This window comes from Callorhinus ursinus, unplaced genomic scaffold, assembly GCF_003265705.2.
Source record: "Callorhinus ursinus isolate GAN/ISIS: 27379988/994484 unplaced genomic scaffold, GSC_fseal_2.0 scaffold16, whole genome shotgun sequence".
Taxonomy (NCBI): Eukaryota; Metazoa; Chordata; class Mammalia; order Carnivora; family Otariidae; genus Callorhinus; species Callorhinus ursinus.
Window position 1 is genome coordinate 38294824 of NW_027397078.1, and position 15351 is coordinate 38310174.

General features: G+C 48.8%; 1 protein-coding gene across 3 annotated transcripts in view; it reads left to right on the plus strand.

Moving 5' to 3' along the window:
• Positions 1-885: 885 nt before the first annotated feature.
• ANOS1 (anosmin 1) overlaps positions 886-15351 on the plus strand; it is a 184731-nt gene continuing 170265 nt past the window's right edge. For 2 of the 3 annotated variants that reach the window (XM_025857805.2, XM_073902138.1), the window contains exon 1: positions 887-1217. In XM_025857805.2, the coding sequence (XP_025713590.2) occupies positions 1011-1217 (207 nt within the window). In that variant the 5' untranslated portion in view covers positions 887-1010. Of the gene's footprint in view, positions 1218-15351 lie in introns of all 3 variants that reach the window. The other variant, XM_073902137.1, reaches the window with a different exon arrangement.

A 15351-nucleotide genomic window follows, 5' to 3' on the forward strand; every position in this document is an offset into this window, starting at 1 on the left:
GCTGGGTTTATAAATGCTGCCAGAGCTCTTCACGGGGCACGGCCCTCTCTGGGGACTGAGGGCGCGTGTAGCCAAAGAGCCTGGGAAAAGATCGCAAGAGACGGTGAGGCCGGATCAAGAGTCTTGGGGGCCACATTCAAGGGCAAGAGTTTGGGAAAGATTTCTGTTTTGAGGCGCTCGCCTCGGGAGAGAGTAGTGCTTTTACCAGAAAAACAGACAGCCCAGGAAGCAAGTGGTGTGTGTCTGTTTAACAAATGGCACTTGCTATGCACTCAGATCGGTTTCCGCGTAGTAATTAGGAAAGAAGGGAGGAAGAACAAAGGAAGAAATGCGGGGGAGGTGGGGGGGGGGAAATGTCAGTCAAATGACCTTGCCTGGCTTCTGACTCCTCTTATATCCGTATCAGTTGCTACTTGGGAATGAAAGGAAATTCAAATATGTGAAAGTCGGAGCGAAGCTTGGACCCGGGGTAGAACCTGGGGAGGAAACAACTTTGAGGCGCTGCGTCCTTCCTTGGGCAGGTTGGTCGCCCCTGGGGGTCCCGAGGCCCTCCTTTCCAAGGGGGCAACCTGCATCCCAGGCCCGGGCTCGCTCACACCTGACGTTTAGCTGGATGGTGGGGGTGGGTGGGGGCTGGGGAGAATGCGGACTGTGGGGGAGCCTGCGTGGGAGACCGACCGCCCAGAGTGGGGCGCACCGGGAAGACCCGGCCGGCGCCGCCCTGCCTTTGAGCGCGGGGGCTCGCTGCCCCTTAGACCTGCCCACGGCCCTCCGCCCGGCCCCCCTGTCACTCACTTTCCTTCCAGCCAATGGCGCGGCGGCCTGTCACCCTCTCCCCACCCCTGGAGGCAGAGCAGGGAGGAGGTTGGCGGGGAGGGCGCGGGGCTGGAGTTGAATGATTGAACTTTGCGGCGGAGTTGCCGCGGCCGCGAGGTTCCCGGCAGTGCGGCCCCGGCGCGGAGCTGGGAGCCTCGGCCAGCGCCCGGCGCCCGCGCCCCCGACCCGCAGCCATGGTGCCCGGGGCGCCCGGCGCGGCCCTGACCCTCTGCCTCTGGCTGGCGGCCTCCGGGGGCTGCCTGGCTGGCGGCCCCGGCGCCGCGGCTGCTCGGCGGCTGGACGAGTCCCTGTCGGCCGTGAGCGTCCAGCGCGCCCGCTGCTCCTCCAGGTGCCTCAGCTTGCAGATCACGCGCATCTCCGCCTTCTTCCAGCATTTCCAGGTACGGAAACCGCCGCTGCCGACCGGGGCGGGGGGCGCGCGCGGCGCCTGCCTCCCAGCCTCGGCGCCCAAACTTCTCGCCGGGCTCGGCCGGCAGATCCCGCTTTCCCTCGGCGTGAATCTCCCAAGTCGAGGTGGTCGAACCCTCCTTTCCGGCCTCCTCCTTGCTCCCGAGAGGAAAGAGGAACGTGCAGCATCTTCCCCCAACTCCCCTCTTGCCCGCGGAAAGCGCGAGGCGCTCTCTGTGGGGAGGGAGAGCGGCTTTGCAGATGCCGAGCGTGGCTGTGAGCATTTGTTAGTTTCCCAGGACTTCCGCGCGCGGGACTCCGGGCTGGTGGCGAGTCCCGCAAACTCCCGGGCGCTCGGGGGGCCCTCGGTGCCGCCAGCCCTGTGAGCGAGGCCGGGAGGCGCGCCCGGCTGCGCCCGGGGACCCGCGCGACTCGCCCAGCCCCGCAGGTGCCCGCGCGTCGACACTTTTGTCTCTACTGAGCGGTGCTTTCCCATTCGGCGGGCCCGGAGCTCGCAGCCCACCCTCGGAGCCCCAGGGGTTTCCCGGTCAGTCGTGTGTTCCAGAATGTGTGTGTTGGGGAGGGGGTGGTGGTGGTGGTAGCTGTGCGCTCCCCAGTTCGGAGCCCCGGAGCTTCTAGGTCTAGTCGGTGGAAAGTGTGGAGAGTAAGGGAAGAGACTCGGGGGGGGGGGCGGCTTACGGGACTTGGAGGGCCGCGTATGGGTGCCCTGAGAAGCGTCCTGGGGTCGGTGTCTTACCCCAGCCCTCGTAGGTCCTTTCAGCTGCAGTGTGGAAGAGCGTGCGTGTGAATGTGAATGTTGGGGGCTCAGGGGGACGCACGCTTGTTGCCTGTGGACTGCGGGACCCTTGGTGTTGGGGGGGAGCGACAGCGCTGAGGGCCCCCGCAGGTCGTGCGTGCGAACCCGGGGTGCTGGGGGCGCGTTTGCGCCGCTTGAGGACTCTGCGGAGGCGCGCTGGGTTGCCTTTCCCAGCCGATCCGAGTGCGCGCAGTCTGAAATCATTCACGCAGACGCCTTATTTCTCTCGAGGGCCGTCGTTCTCCACTTGGCCTTCTCGCCTCTAAGCGGCTCACCTGTTCCAAGACTCTAAGTTCCTTCTTGCCGCGGCAGGACTGCGGAGGCCAGACGGAGACTCGGGACTCTTTGGCAGGTTTTTGATCTTAGGAAATAAACTGGGCGCCCCTCCCGCCTGGTCAGGGTAAAGGGAGCTTTCCAAGGGGCCCTGGGTTTTCAGCTGTGAAAGCAGGTGATTGTAATGACGGTGGAGTTTGGGACGTATCTCTGTACCCTTAAGGGTGTTCGTCCTGGCCTGAGAGCTAATGAAAGCTGGCGCCCAATGGCACAAGCACTCACGGTTGGGATCTTCAGAGACTGCACTAGCTCGCGAAGTTTGCGTGTGCGGGAGTGCGCGTTCTTAAGGAAGCAACCTGTAGTGGCATTCCGAGAAGCTGGCACACTCTGCGTGCCTCCTGATTGTTTAGGGAAAGGGAAACCCGAGTGCTCGCGTCCTGCGCTGAAATTACGCGGACATCCTGGAGAGGGCTCCTCCCCAGCCACCTGGTTTCAAATCCGCCCTGCCCTGCTCTGTCAGTCCCTCTCCTGAGAAGATGCTCCACTGCTGTTTCATCAACAGAAAACAAAACAGAGTGACCCATTCCTGGAGAGAAAGAGTATCTTTCTTTCTTTCTTTCCTTCTTTCTTTCTTTCTTTCTTTCTTTTCTTATTGAATTGTCAGTTGCTGTAATTTATTTGTTTAGCAGTTTAAGCGGCTAAAGAAGCAGTTTAGATCAAGCCAATTCCCGTGAAAGGCTTTTCTTGTGGTCTCCTGGCATGATTTCTCTTCGGAAGAAAAACTGCTGACAGAATACACATTGCCACACAATCCTGATTACATTTTAATTAGCTGGGCTGGAATAAGCTGCAAATTACTGTTAGGACTTAATAACTGCTGTTTTTGCCATCAGTTGCCAAGCCATTCGTGGCGGGTTAACCCTAACCTGGTAATGCCTATCTGATTTACCTAAATTGCAGGGATTATGCTTTCTTAAGATTTGAAAAGGCAGCAACACACTCTCCTTATAAACCCTCAAGCTTCCCTGTCCCTCCCCCTTGTTAAATAATTGGGAGAGGACTACGGAGGAGTCAGGCTGATGCCGGCTCCTTATGGGGCACGTGGAATTTATTAACAGGCAGGAAAGGTGGGGCGAGACCAAGCTTGTGCATGAGCCCCTTCTCTCAGGGCCACCCCACCCACTTGTGCAAAGAAGCCCCAGCAGAAGGCTGTTTCTTGAGCAGGTGGCCATTTTCAACTTCTCTCGCACAGTTCTAGGCATCTTTTAAAGGACGGAAGAAGGCTTGTCTCCTCCCTTGAGGCCAGCCAAGCGTGTGGACTCTTAGAGGTGACGCCGCCAGGGCTCGCCTATGGAGACCCGAACCTATGCGCTCGCGGTGTAGACAGAGACTCGGAGCTGCGGGGCGGGGCGGGGGGGGGGGCAGTGCCCTGGAGTGGCAGGCCTGCAGAGGAGGCTGGAATCTAACAGTCTCTAACCCTAATTGCTCACGCTTTCCAGCCGCCCAGCCCTGCAGCAGCGAGGCTGTAGGGCGGCAGGTAGATGGTGCTCACCTGGTGTCTTTGTTTCGGCGGTGCGGGTGGGCTTCAGCTGTCAGCCCTGCAGCCCTCAACCAGCCTGAACGCCCAAGCGACTCAGTACTGATGCATGGGGAGGGGAATGGTGACGGGGGGGGGGGGGGCGGAGATTCCTAAATTATCTGGCACAGCCCCTGACATGGAAGAGTTCAGAATTTCATACTGAAAGGGAGACGGATGGCTGAACGGCATCACATCCCTACTAAATGCTGGCCCCATTCATGAAAAGAAACAGTGCAAGTTAACACCTCGCAGGATATCCATTCCCAGCCCCGTGTGCAGGGCGTTGGGCACGTTGCCATTTCAAGTTTGCACGTACCATATGCACAACGTCCTTCAAATCCCACTAACAGAGGTGGTTGGGAAGGACGTCCTTCTGTCCGTGAAATGAACAGGAGATCTGGGCTGTGGAGTCTGGAGCAGGGACGTGAGCTTTGGAACGAGGCAGACCTGCTCTGCATCGGCCACTCTGCAGATGGGGGGCCTGGGCAGATCACCTTCCTGAACTTCCAGCCTCTCGTGCGTGTCCCATGGGAGATAAGTACCTGCCCAGCAAGGTGGAGATGCTAGCCCATGTGGGGGATAATGAAAGTGACGGTGGCAACGGAGCTAATGCTAACGGGAAGATTAATAAGTACCCGCCTCTGTTCTAGGTGTCCTACAAGTCCTAGTTGATTTAATCTGCACAGCAGCCATGTAAGGAAGGTACCATTTGTTCCCTAACTGATAAGCAAACAGGTGCTGAGAAGGTAGGTTACTCACAAAGCTTATAGACAGTGGAGCTGGGTTCCGAATGAGGGTGGCTGTCAGTTTTAGGTTTTGTTCTTATTTTTAGGACTTTATTGGTTAACTGGTTAATTTACTTCAAGAATGACTACCTAATTTGGGGGGCTCAGTGCAAAATGAAAATGTGTGGTCCAGTATTTCAAATAGCAAGAAAAAAGAGTGTTGTTAAAGGAACTAAAATATAAAACGCTTTTTCTTTCTTCTGTCGCTCTTGCAATTTGCCATCGGTGTTTCAGATTTGCTACTCAGTGCTGTTCTCAGTAAAGAAAAATTTAAAAATTAAGTGATTAGTATGGATTTTATTCTTCGGCTTCATATTATTCGGTGCCAGTGTTAACGCGCAAATGTCAGAGCATTTCACTTGTATGCAGAATCACCGGCATTTCACAATTTCTATTTCCTGTCCTGGAGCGTGCTTTGAGATAGCTGGAGGGGCAAGCAAGACTCAGGGAGGTGAGAAAAGGGAAGAGAGAGCTCCCCCCACCCCCCGCCAGGGGGCACACTGTGTGGCGTGCCCAGTCCCACAAGAAGATCTTGCAGGATGTTAATAGACCTTCACGGGAACCTGCGGTCTGCCAGGTGCATACATGCTTGCTCAGACATAACACGTGCTTGGTACCCTCTTCTGCAAGCTTCTAGACCACTTTGTTCTAGATGTTGTCCTCAGGAAGTCGAGCCAGGGATCTCCCCCCTCCTCCTGTTCAGACGACAGCAAATGGGCAACCCCCAAGTCCACTGCAGCCTCCTCACGGGATGCAAGTAGATAACCTGCTCCAGGGATGGGTTTCGTCCAAGCCTCCAGAACAAGCTCTGGTATTCCACCAGACTGCCCGTAGGAAACACCAACTCAGGATACAATCATTGAGATTCCAATATGGTGACCACAGGCATTGGTTCCCCCTGCGCATGGACCACATGCATTGGTCGTATGTCCATGAAGCGGCCCTGGTGTGGATCTTTGTACCTCAAGGGTGCAGAACCCTTGGGAGGGCTTAAGCCCACTTGCCATGGGGGTTCCTCATAGGGTTTTCCACAGCGTTCAAGCTTACGATGCTGAGAAATGTTCACTTGGGAATAACCTCTGCCCTAATTTTTTCGGCTTCACTAGGATGTCAAAGAGGGAAAAGAGGGAATATTGTCTGAAATAAACTCTTTCTCAGCGAATCTCATTTAACTTAAGAGTGACTCCCTCTCTTAGGCTAGTTGGGATATGCCTAGCAGAGACCACCATGCAGCTCAGTGTCAGAGCCTTAAAGACAGAGTCAGTGCACTGAGTATTAGGAGACCTGGAACCTGCTCTTTCTAGGCCTGTGTTTTCTCCAAGGAGGCTCGAGAGAATAGGACTTGAAAACAAATCGTAGCCAATGTGCAACAGAGCAGGGGGGAGTGTGTCTGCTGCTTTGCCAGAATTCGGCACTGCTCGGGATCTTCGTGTTGGAAGATAAGTAGCAGGTTGCTGGCAGCCTGGGCCCTATGGGTCTAGAATTTTATTAGTGGTAAGAGATTCTTGCTTAATAGGACATTATTCACCCTATAAAGTACCATGGATAGGCCCGCTTAGGTAGCTGATTAGAGAGATCAGAGGCTTTTCCCAGCAGTAAGGGGAAGCTGTTTGTTTTGGCAAAAGGGAAGAACTAAGCTGGTGATTAGCTCATTCTACTTAGAAGACCAGCCTCTCGTCCAAGGAAAAGTAAATAAACAATTATCACATCAAAAACCCTTAGCAGCCACAGATCAGCCCCTAGGCTCAGGGACTTTTGGAGGCGCACTTTTGTGGTGAATTTACCCAGCCCTGGCATGTCCCATTGCCCTGCAGTGAGTTTAAGTGACAGGCCAGAATGGCCAGGCGTTTAGAGAGTCCCTGGAAGAAGGGCCCTCCTCAGCTTTGGCCTTGATATTTCCTGGTCTGGCTTCCCTGGATCTCTGGCTGTGTTTCTAAGAATTTCTGAATTGAACCAAAACTAAACACTAGGCTATTCATGGCATATCTTTGGTTTGTAGTGTGTTTCTCCTTGAATGCGATTTAAAAGTCTATGTTATTGTCACTATTATAGAACATTTTAAAAAACACATTAAAAAACACTTGTTCATTTCTTTGGGCACCATATCATTAGGAAATAAATACTTCTATATATGTTTTAATATTGTATATATTCATATACATCTGTATGTATTTACATATGATACCCTACATGCATATATGTGTGTCTGAAGGCCTAATTTAAAAGAGTTAAAAGTTAATGTTGGTGTGTTTCCACATAAAAAAGCTTAATCATAAATTAGGAGGTTGTTATTCTTTGAAATGGATTCCCCAGATCGTACGGTATAACTTATCCTCCTATATGTCTGCGAATGGGTATTAAACTGTAGGGTTAGGGGGCGCCTGCCTGGCTCAGTGGGTGGAGCCTGCGACTCTCGATCCCAGGGTTGAGTTCGAGCCCTACGTTGGGTGTAGAGATTACGTAAAAAAAACAAAAACAAAAACAAAAAAAAACACAAAACCTCTAAACAGCAAAACTGTAGGGATGGAGAAGCTTATGAAAGGGTTAGTGGGCTCTGCTTGTATTAATTCAGGCATGGAGAGGTTCCTTTGCATAACTTGGCAGTGCTTTACAGAATTTTCCTCTCACACAATTTTGAGGGTGGCGGCTTGGACTACAATCAGAACAGCATATTGATATTATCAGAATGCATTTTATATATGAAAAACAGGACCGGGAAACTTGCAAATGCCCCCATCGCAGTGCCCTTGTGCAAATTACTGCATAAGTTCCCCTTTGGAAGGTTTGTCTGAGCTCACAGACCTTTCGAGTTCCAGCGTCGGCTGCCTTGCACATTACTGTTTCACGTACTCTGGACCCCAGAGTGTGGAAGTGTGCAGCCTATCAACATATGGCATTTGTTAAGTGTGACCTAGTTTTTCCTCTTTACATTAATCAAAGATACCCCTAACTCTTTCAAGCTTCAGATCAGCAGGAGGTCGCCCGCCTTACAGAGCGGACCGATAAAGACGTCCTCCTGACCTTTTAGTTACCTGTGGACCATCATCTTAGGAAAACGTGTAATTTCTTTTGGATTCTCTGAAATATTGAAAATAGGTCATAGACACCTATTCCTTCTCGGTGGATGCTGTTGCTGACCTTCTGTCCCTCACCTCTTTAACCCCCAGCTCCTGGATCAGCTGCTAATGGCTTCCAGCTGCTCGCCCTTAGAGACTAACCTTCTGCCGGTGGGCGCCATCTTTGCCAGCAAGGCAGTGTCTCCTCCTCCCTTGATGAGCGCAAAGCTCGCCATCGGCTCCCTGCTGGAGGCCATAGGAGGCCAGCTCCCTGTGGGAGTAACTCTTCGGTGCAATTTGTGCTCCAGAGCATTGCATGGGACCAGGCTCCTGCAGGTCTCCGGCTGAGATCCCTTCCCTGCTTAGCTCATTCTCCTGCTGCTTTCTCTGTTTCCACGGAGGGCTTCCCTTAATATATCACATACGCAGGAAGACCCTTTTCAGCCTCTGCTTCTAGGAAACCCAGTCTCAGACACCTACGTACCTTAAGAGATTCCTGATCTAACTCAACACGGTTGTTTTTCAGATTGGACAACTTGATGCTTTTAGAAATGACTCGTTCAAGCACATACAGATGGTAGATAGAAGCAGAGAAAGAACCAGCTTTCAGAACTCTCAGCTCAGACTTTTCCCCGCTGTCCCTTTAAAAAGAAATCCTGAGATTTTATACAAATTAAAAAAAAAAAACAACTTCTAAATGAAGAAGCGCTTAGAGGCAGAACATTTTATTTGGATTTAGTTTATATCTCCCGATGATTTCAGTGAAAAAAAAAAAAAGAAAAAGGTTTCAAATTTTGAGCCTGATATAATAAGCACATCATGCTCCTTCACTGTCCGTGTGAAATGTATGTACTGTTAAAGCAAGCTTGAAATAGTTGTATGGCTGGTGGACAGTTGATGGGGTGAGGGGACAGCATTAACCGCGGTACCTCTGCAGGGCTGGGAAGATGAGAAAGAGAAGCAGTTAGTTCAGGTATTAACCAGCTTGGGATTTATTCAGCAAGCAGCCAGGGAGCCACGTCCCCCAGGACCTAGAATTGGCTCTATCCTTAGAGTTCACACACTGGTTCCAAATGGTGAGTGGAGGCACTTTCCCTGGTGGTAAAGGAAGTTGGATAAAAGTAGTTACCCTTGATAGCCAATAAGTAAAGAAAGGAATATGGGAGCGGTGTTTATGGCTCATTTTAATGTACATCACAGACTGTAGATGCTCATTCTGTTTCTCCCTTTAAAAAAAAAGCAACAACACTGCTTTAATCCATTCCATTTATTTCAGCTAATATGGATAGGTTGCAGCCGTTTCAAAGATAGACTGTTAAGATCCCTGCTCATGGGGATCTTAGAGTCTAGTGGGGGCTGAGACTTGTAAGCAGCTTTGTTTCGCACACGACTGCAAGGATAGTTATTTGTGTGAGCTCTCTGAGGAAGGAGCCTAGATCCGTTTAGGGAAAGCGTCCTAAAGGAGATGACACTTGAGCTGAACCGCAAACTTTGGGTTACTCCAGCCCAGAGCGACCGGCGTGAGTGAGTGCAGAGTCTTGGCAACAGTTTGGTCTGTCTGTTGGGGACTCTGAGTGCTCCTCACGGACAGGATAGAGTATCAGTCCCTCGGCTAGCAGCCAGCGTTTGGGAACTTGTCCCTGGGAGCTGTAACAAAGCTCACGTCCCTTGCTCTGCAGATCAGGTTAAGAACATGCCCAGGCCATTACCACTCGGAGGTGTGTGTCCAGCTCTTCTTCCTGGTTCTTGCTGCTCTGGTTGAACCATAGGCTACACTGTGGCAGGTCTAATGCTCTTCACCTGATCTTCATGGAGCTCTTGCAGCACCCCTAAGAGCGAGCCCCAGATGAGCGTAAGAAGGAGGCTGCCCGTTCCCTCGCCTCGCCATTGTGCCTACAACAGGACCCCAGTCTGAACTTGCGGGGGCGGACCCAAACTAAGAAACTCTCCTCAATTACTGAGCCACAGGTTAGAACGTCTTTGGCATTGCATCTTACAGGGTCTTGGTGTTGACAAAGTAGTTTCACATTAAGTATCTGTTTGACCTCCTCCGCAACTCTGTGAGGTCACAAGTGTTATTTTTCTTTTACAGATAAGGAAACTGAAGGTCTGGAAGCAAGGTAACCAAGGCTTTATAGCAAAAACTCAAGCGCTAATTGTCATATTCCCACATATTTACATAAAATGACCCTGCTCAGGGTGTTACCAGTGAGAGAAGACCGAGTGGCAATACCAACTGTAATGTAATTGAGAATCATGGCGTTTTTGAGGGAGATACTCCTATTCAAGTATCTTAGGTTCTAGGGAACCCAGCATAAGCGAGATGTACTTCCTGCCCTCCAAAGCTTTATTTTCTGCTAGAGAGAGAGAGAGAGAGACAGACACAGACGTTGAAGCAAAAAGTTGCAAAGAGTTTTGAAGTGAAGAAAGAAACGATAAGAATCATGTATCATTTAAAATCCTCCTACGCGATGGTTTAATGCACAATCATAATTTCATAGATGAAGAGTTGTTTTTCTCCTGTAAGTGGATTTTGTTTCTGTCCACCACCACTTTGACTCGTCTAGCAAAATAGCAGAGTGTTACTGTGATCCTTGCAGAAATGTTTTGGAAATAGCTGGGCTCCTTGATGTCACAGAGTCTGAGTTTGGGAGGAACAGCGGTCCGGGGACTTCAGCCTTGTTCTTGCTTCTTGGCTGCCATTGCCCTTCTGTATGGTGGTGGGACGTATTTGGAGTATTTGCAAGTGGTGATTGTAGCTCGTCTGTACATGACAGCTATTTTCAAGAACTCACTGTGCCTTCTGCACGGGCTCTGTTTTTGTTTTGCTTCTGGGAGTGTGTTTATACTTTATGATTCTTTCCAGCCTCTCTGTAAGATATAAAAATTGGACAGTGAGGAGGGCTGCACATGAAAAGAACGTGGTGACAAATTAGGGTTCTTTCATACCCCAAGGGCTCAAATCTGTCCTGAGGGGAATCTGAGAAACTATAGCCTATCAAGAAGGGGGAAACTTTAAATTCACATTGTATTTACCTTTTTGTTTTAAACTGTAACACTTGTCACTTAATAAGCTTTTTACTCTCTGAGTTACTAATATCCCACCAACTTGAGAAAATACTCTATGACAGTGACCTCAAAAATACATAATTTTGTTTTTCATATTGCCTTCTCTGAGAGGTCAGGTGGGTAAGGTGTCACCACTTAAATTGTATGATGTATGGTGATCCGAATCTTTATCTTGGGGAAGTGCATTTTCCTGCTTGGTATGCGCAGGATCTCAAGTTACCTCCAGCCAACAAAAATGCTTGTTTCCCTTAATTTAGCATCTAATTATCACTGATGGTTTTTTAAAGTTTCATAGTTAATGTCTGCTATGTCCAAAGAAGTGATGATTGTATGAGCCCAGAAATAAAAATATAAGGGTCCCTTTAATGAAACAAGAAACACTAATTTTGCAAAGCAATTCATCACTTTCCAAAAATGTCATTAATCCTACCGGCATGTGGGACCAGAGAAATATTGGGAATTCATTTACTTATGAACCTCAGAGATTTTTTTCCCCTTATTTTTTACACCATTTTTCAATCCACGGTAGTTTTACAATGCATTAATAATTCATATGTTTGAAACACATAAAATTATTTTCGGTGTTCCTTACTCCCGGTAATGCAAGTGACGTGCTTATCTAAAAACAAACCAGATGGGTTACCTTTTTAGTTGGGAGGTGACTTACTGACAGCTTTTCTGAAAGAAAGGCTGACACAGTTGAGAAAGTCTAAATGCAAAAACAAGAATAAAGCTTTTCAGGTTCAAGGTGGTTTTACCTATTCGCTGTGCTCCTACTGGGTTAGTGTAAGTGGTTCATGCCATGTGCGTGCATCGACTCCTGTTTAGTTTTTCTAGTAACACATAGTTGAGAGAGACAGCTCTTTTTTTTCTTTAAATTTTTTATTGTTATGTTCATCACCATACATGACATCATTAGTTCTTGACGTACTGTTCCATGATTCATTGTTTGTGCATGACACCCAGTGCTCCACGCAGAATGTGCCAATACCCATCACCGGGCTAACCCATCCCCCACCCCCCTCCCCTCTAGAACCCTCAGTTTGTTCTTCAAAGTCCATCGTCTCTCATGGTTCGTCTCCCCCTCCGATTTCCCCCCCTTCATTCTTCCCCTCCTGCTATCTTCTTCTTTTTTTTTCTTGACATATGTTGCATTATTTGTTTCAGAAGTACAGATCTGTGATTCAACAGTCTTGCACAATTCACAGCGCTCACCATAGCACATCCCCTCCCCAATGTCTATCACCCAGCCACCCCATCCCTTCCACCCCCACCACTGCAGCAACCCTCAGTTTGTTTCCCGAGATTAAGAATTCCTCATATCTGTGAGGTCCTATGATACATGTCTTTCTCTGTTTGACTTATTTCACTCAGCATAACACCCTCCAGTTCCATCCACGTCGTTGCGAATGGCAAGATCTCATTCCTTTTGATGGCTGCATAATATTCCATTGTGTACATATACCACCTCTTCTTGATCCATTCATCTGTTGAGGGACATCTTGGCTCTTTCCACAGTTTGGCTATTGTGGACACTGCTGCTATAAACATTGGGGTGCACGTACCCCTTCGGATCCCTACATTTGTATCTTTGGGGTAAATACCCAGTAGTGCAATTGCTGGATCGTAGGGTACCTCTATTTTCAACTGTTTGAGGAACCTCCATACTGTTTTCCAGAGTGGTTGCACCAGCTCGCATTCCCACCAACAGTGTAGGAGGGTTCCCCTTTCTCCACATCCCCGCCAACATCTGTCGTTTCCTGACTTGTTAATTTTAGCCATTCTGACGGGTGTGAGGTGGTATCTGATTGAGGTTTGGATTTGGATTTCCCTGATGCCGAGCGATGTGGAGCACTTTTTCATGTGTCTGTTGGCCATTTGGTGAGACAGCTCTTTTTTAGGCTTAAATAAATGTCTCAGCTCCTGTCTCTAAGTGCCTACACCACAGCAAGGAAGGACAATCTTTTGAAGTGTGACACTTCGTGGACTGCAAAGAAAATTGACAAAGAGACGTGCAAACGCAAAATGCCAGGAGAGATTTAAAAGAGGGTACGCACCTTATATTAATACGTCGTCCTGTGCCCAGGACAGGTTTCCCAAGTGCTGTTGTAAGAAACCAAATAGGCCAAGGAGCTTGGCATTTCAGGGCCGTTAGCTTGCTTTCCAGCTGATGAGCAGATCCCTGTACGATGCAAATACCAAGCCCCTTTACCCTCATGAGGGAATAATAATAATAATAATAATAATAATAATAATATCCCCCGCATTTGGAAATGTAGAAATGTTTCCCAACAAACTTGCACGCAAGCAGTTTCTTTTGCGATAACTCTGATTTCCACCGCCCGTCCTTCATGGCAAGCTACTTATTTTCAACCGGGATCCCTCGCTGATGGGCCATTAACCCTAGTGAGCAGTGCTTTGCGCACAACCTTTTATGAAGTGAGCAGAAGACCACCCCCAGCTATATGGAGATCCAGTGGTATTCAGGCCCCGGGGTTGAACCAGGGTTGCCCGTCAGGCCTGCGATATGGGTGATTCAAGAAAAGGGAAAGTTACAGATTGCGTCATAGCACAAACTTGGGGCTTGCTTCCTAGAGTTGAAATGAAGCCTGTTAATTGTAAGAATGGCAAGTTTATACAGAAGTTACTGATTACTTTTTTTTTTTTAAAGATTTATTTATTTGAGAGAGAGAGAGCACAGTTGTGGTGGGGGAGGGGTAGAGGGAGAGGGAGAAAGAATCTCAAATAGACTCTGCTTAATTCGGATCCCGATGCAGGGCTCGATCCCACTACCCGAGCCGAAACCAAGAGTTGGGTGCCTAACCGACTGCCTCACCCAGGCACTCCTGATTACTTTCTGAAAGAAGGAGAAAAACCTTGGAGGTGGGTTGCTCTGCTGTGTTTTGGTAACTGTGATGCCTTTAAATTTCTTCAGTGGCAAGGAAGTGCAGAGCAATAACCTAAGACCATGTCCACCATTAGAAGCGGTCATTGTTGGAAGGTGGGCATTTTGTTTCCCATTTTCTCTTCTGTGTTTCGGGCTGTCGCAACCCCTTGGGACAAGAACTGTGCCTTTACAATCTAACGTATGTAACCTACAATTCCTTTCTTATTTCCTGGGCCATAGTGGGCCCTCTGCGGAGGTTTGGTGGAGTTCTGCAGCACATCTTTGAATAGAAATTCATTCTCCCTTTCTGTTCTCCCCCCCCCCCCCCCCCCCCCCCCCCCCCGGGCCTCTTTTATTTTGACACTTGGCTGTACCGTTTTGAAAGCAGCACAGCCAAACCCATTTGCCGATCATTCCAGAAATGGCGTACATCTGGGAAGTTATTTTCCCATTGGGCCAGAATCTAAAAGAAAGGGAACATCTTTCCTGTGTTGTTGTGTGTACATTTTTTGTATCCGGGATTATGAGATCATGTCCTCCACAGCTGCAGAGAAATTAAAAAAATTCTGGACGGAATGTATTCACTTGTTAAGTATTACACTGACCATAGGAAAACATATTTAGAGGTGAGACTGCCTTACAGCAGACATCCATTTGTATTTTGATCTATTAATCAAGAGCCGTGGACTTGTATAATATTTTAAACCTATTTTTAGGAGGGAAAGGTTTGTATAGTCTAGTCCCATTATTTACTCCACAATTTCAGGAAAAAAAGACTCCTTTTTTGAACAACCATATGAAATTAGGGCTAAAGTTTTATATGCCCATGGGGCTCCTGGCTGGCTCATTAGGTAGAGTGTGCGACTCTTGATCTCGGGGTTGTAAGGTCTAGCCCCACGCTGGGTATAGAGATTACTTAAAACAAAAGCTTTTTAAAAAAATTTTTATTTGCGGGGAGCCTGGGTGGCTCCGTCGGTTGGGCGGCTGCCTTTTGCTCGAATCATGATCCAGGGTCCCGGGATCGAGTCCGGAGTCGGGCTTCTTGCTCGGCAGGGAGCCTGCTTCTCTCTCTGCTGCTCCCCCTGCATGTGCCCTCTCTCTCTGTGACAAACAAATAAACTCTTAAAAAAAAAAAAAGTTCTTATTTGCATATACATGTCTGTGTATTTATCCATACGTGCCTAGTTCAGGGTTTGTCAATCTTGACGCTATTGACATTTTGGGCCAGATGATTCTGCGTTGTGGGGCTGCCCTGTGCATTTTAGGATGTTTAGTACCATCTCTGGTCTTTACCCACTGGAGGCCAGTAGTATCCCTCCCACCCCAGTCATGACAAACAAAATCTATATCTAGCTATAGAGGTATATCTCCAAACACTGGAATCAATACCTGCCATGGGGCAAAATCACCCGTGCTGAAAAGCACTAGGGTACTTCTGTCTCTTTCTACTTTACATTTCCCTGGATCTGTGTGTGTCTCTAGTTCCGTATCTGTATTTAGATATATGTATCTATATCTGAACACATTTATAGATACGTATACATGAGTCTTTTATTCCATATTCATGTATCCTGTGTGAAGGAATAAACTCCGAGGCAGCAACGAACAAGTTGATTGCATTAACCACGTTCTGTTTCACTTACAATGTGAGAGTTGGAAAG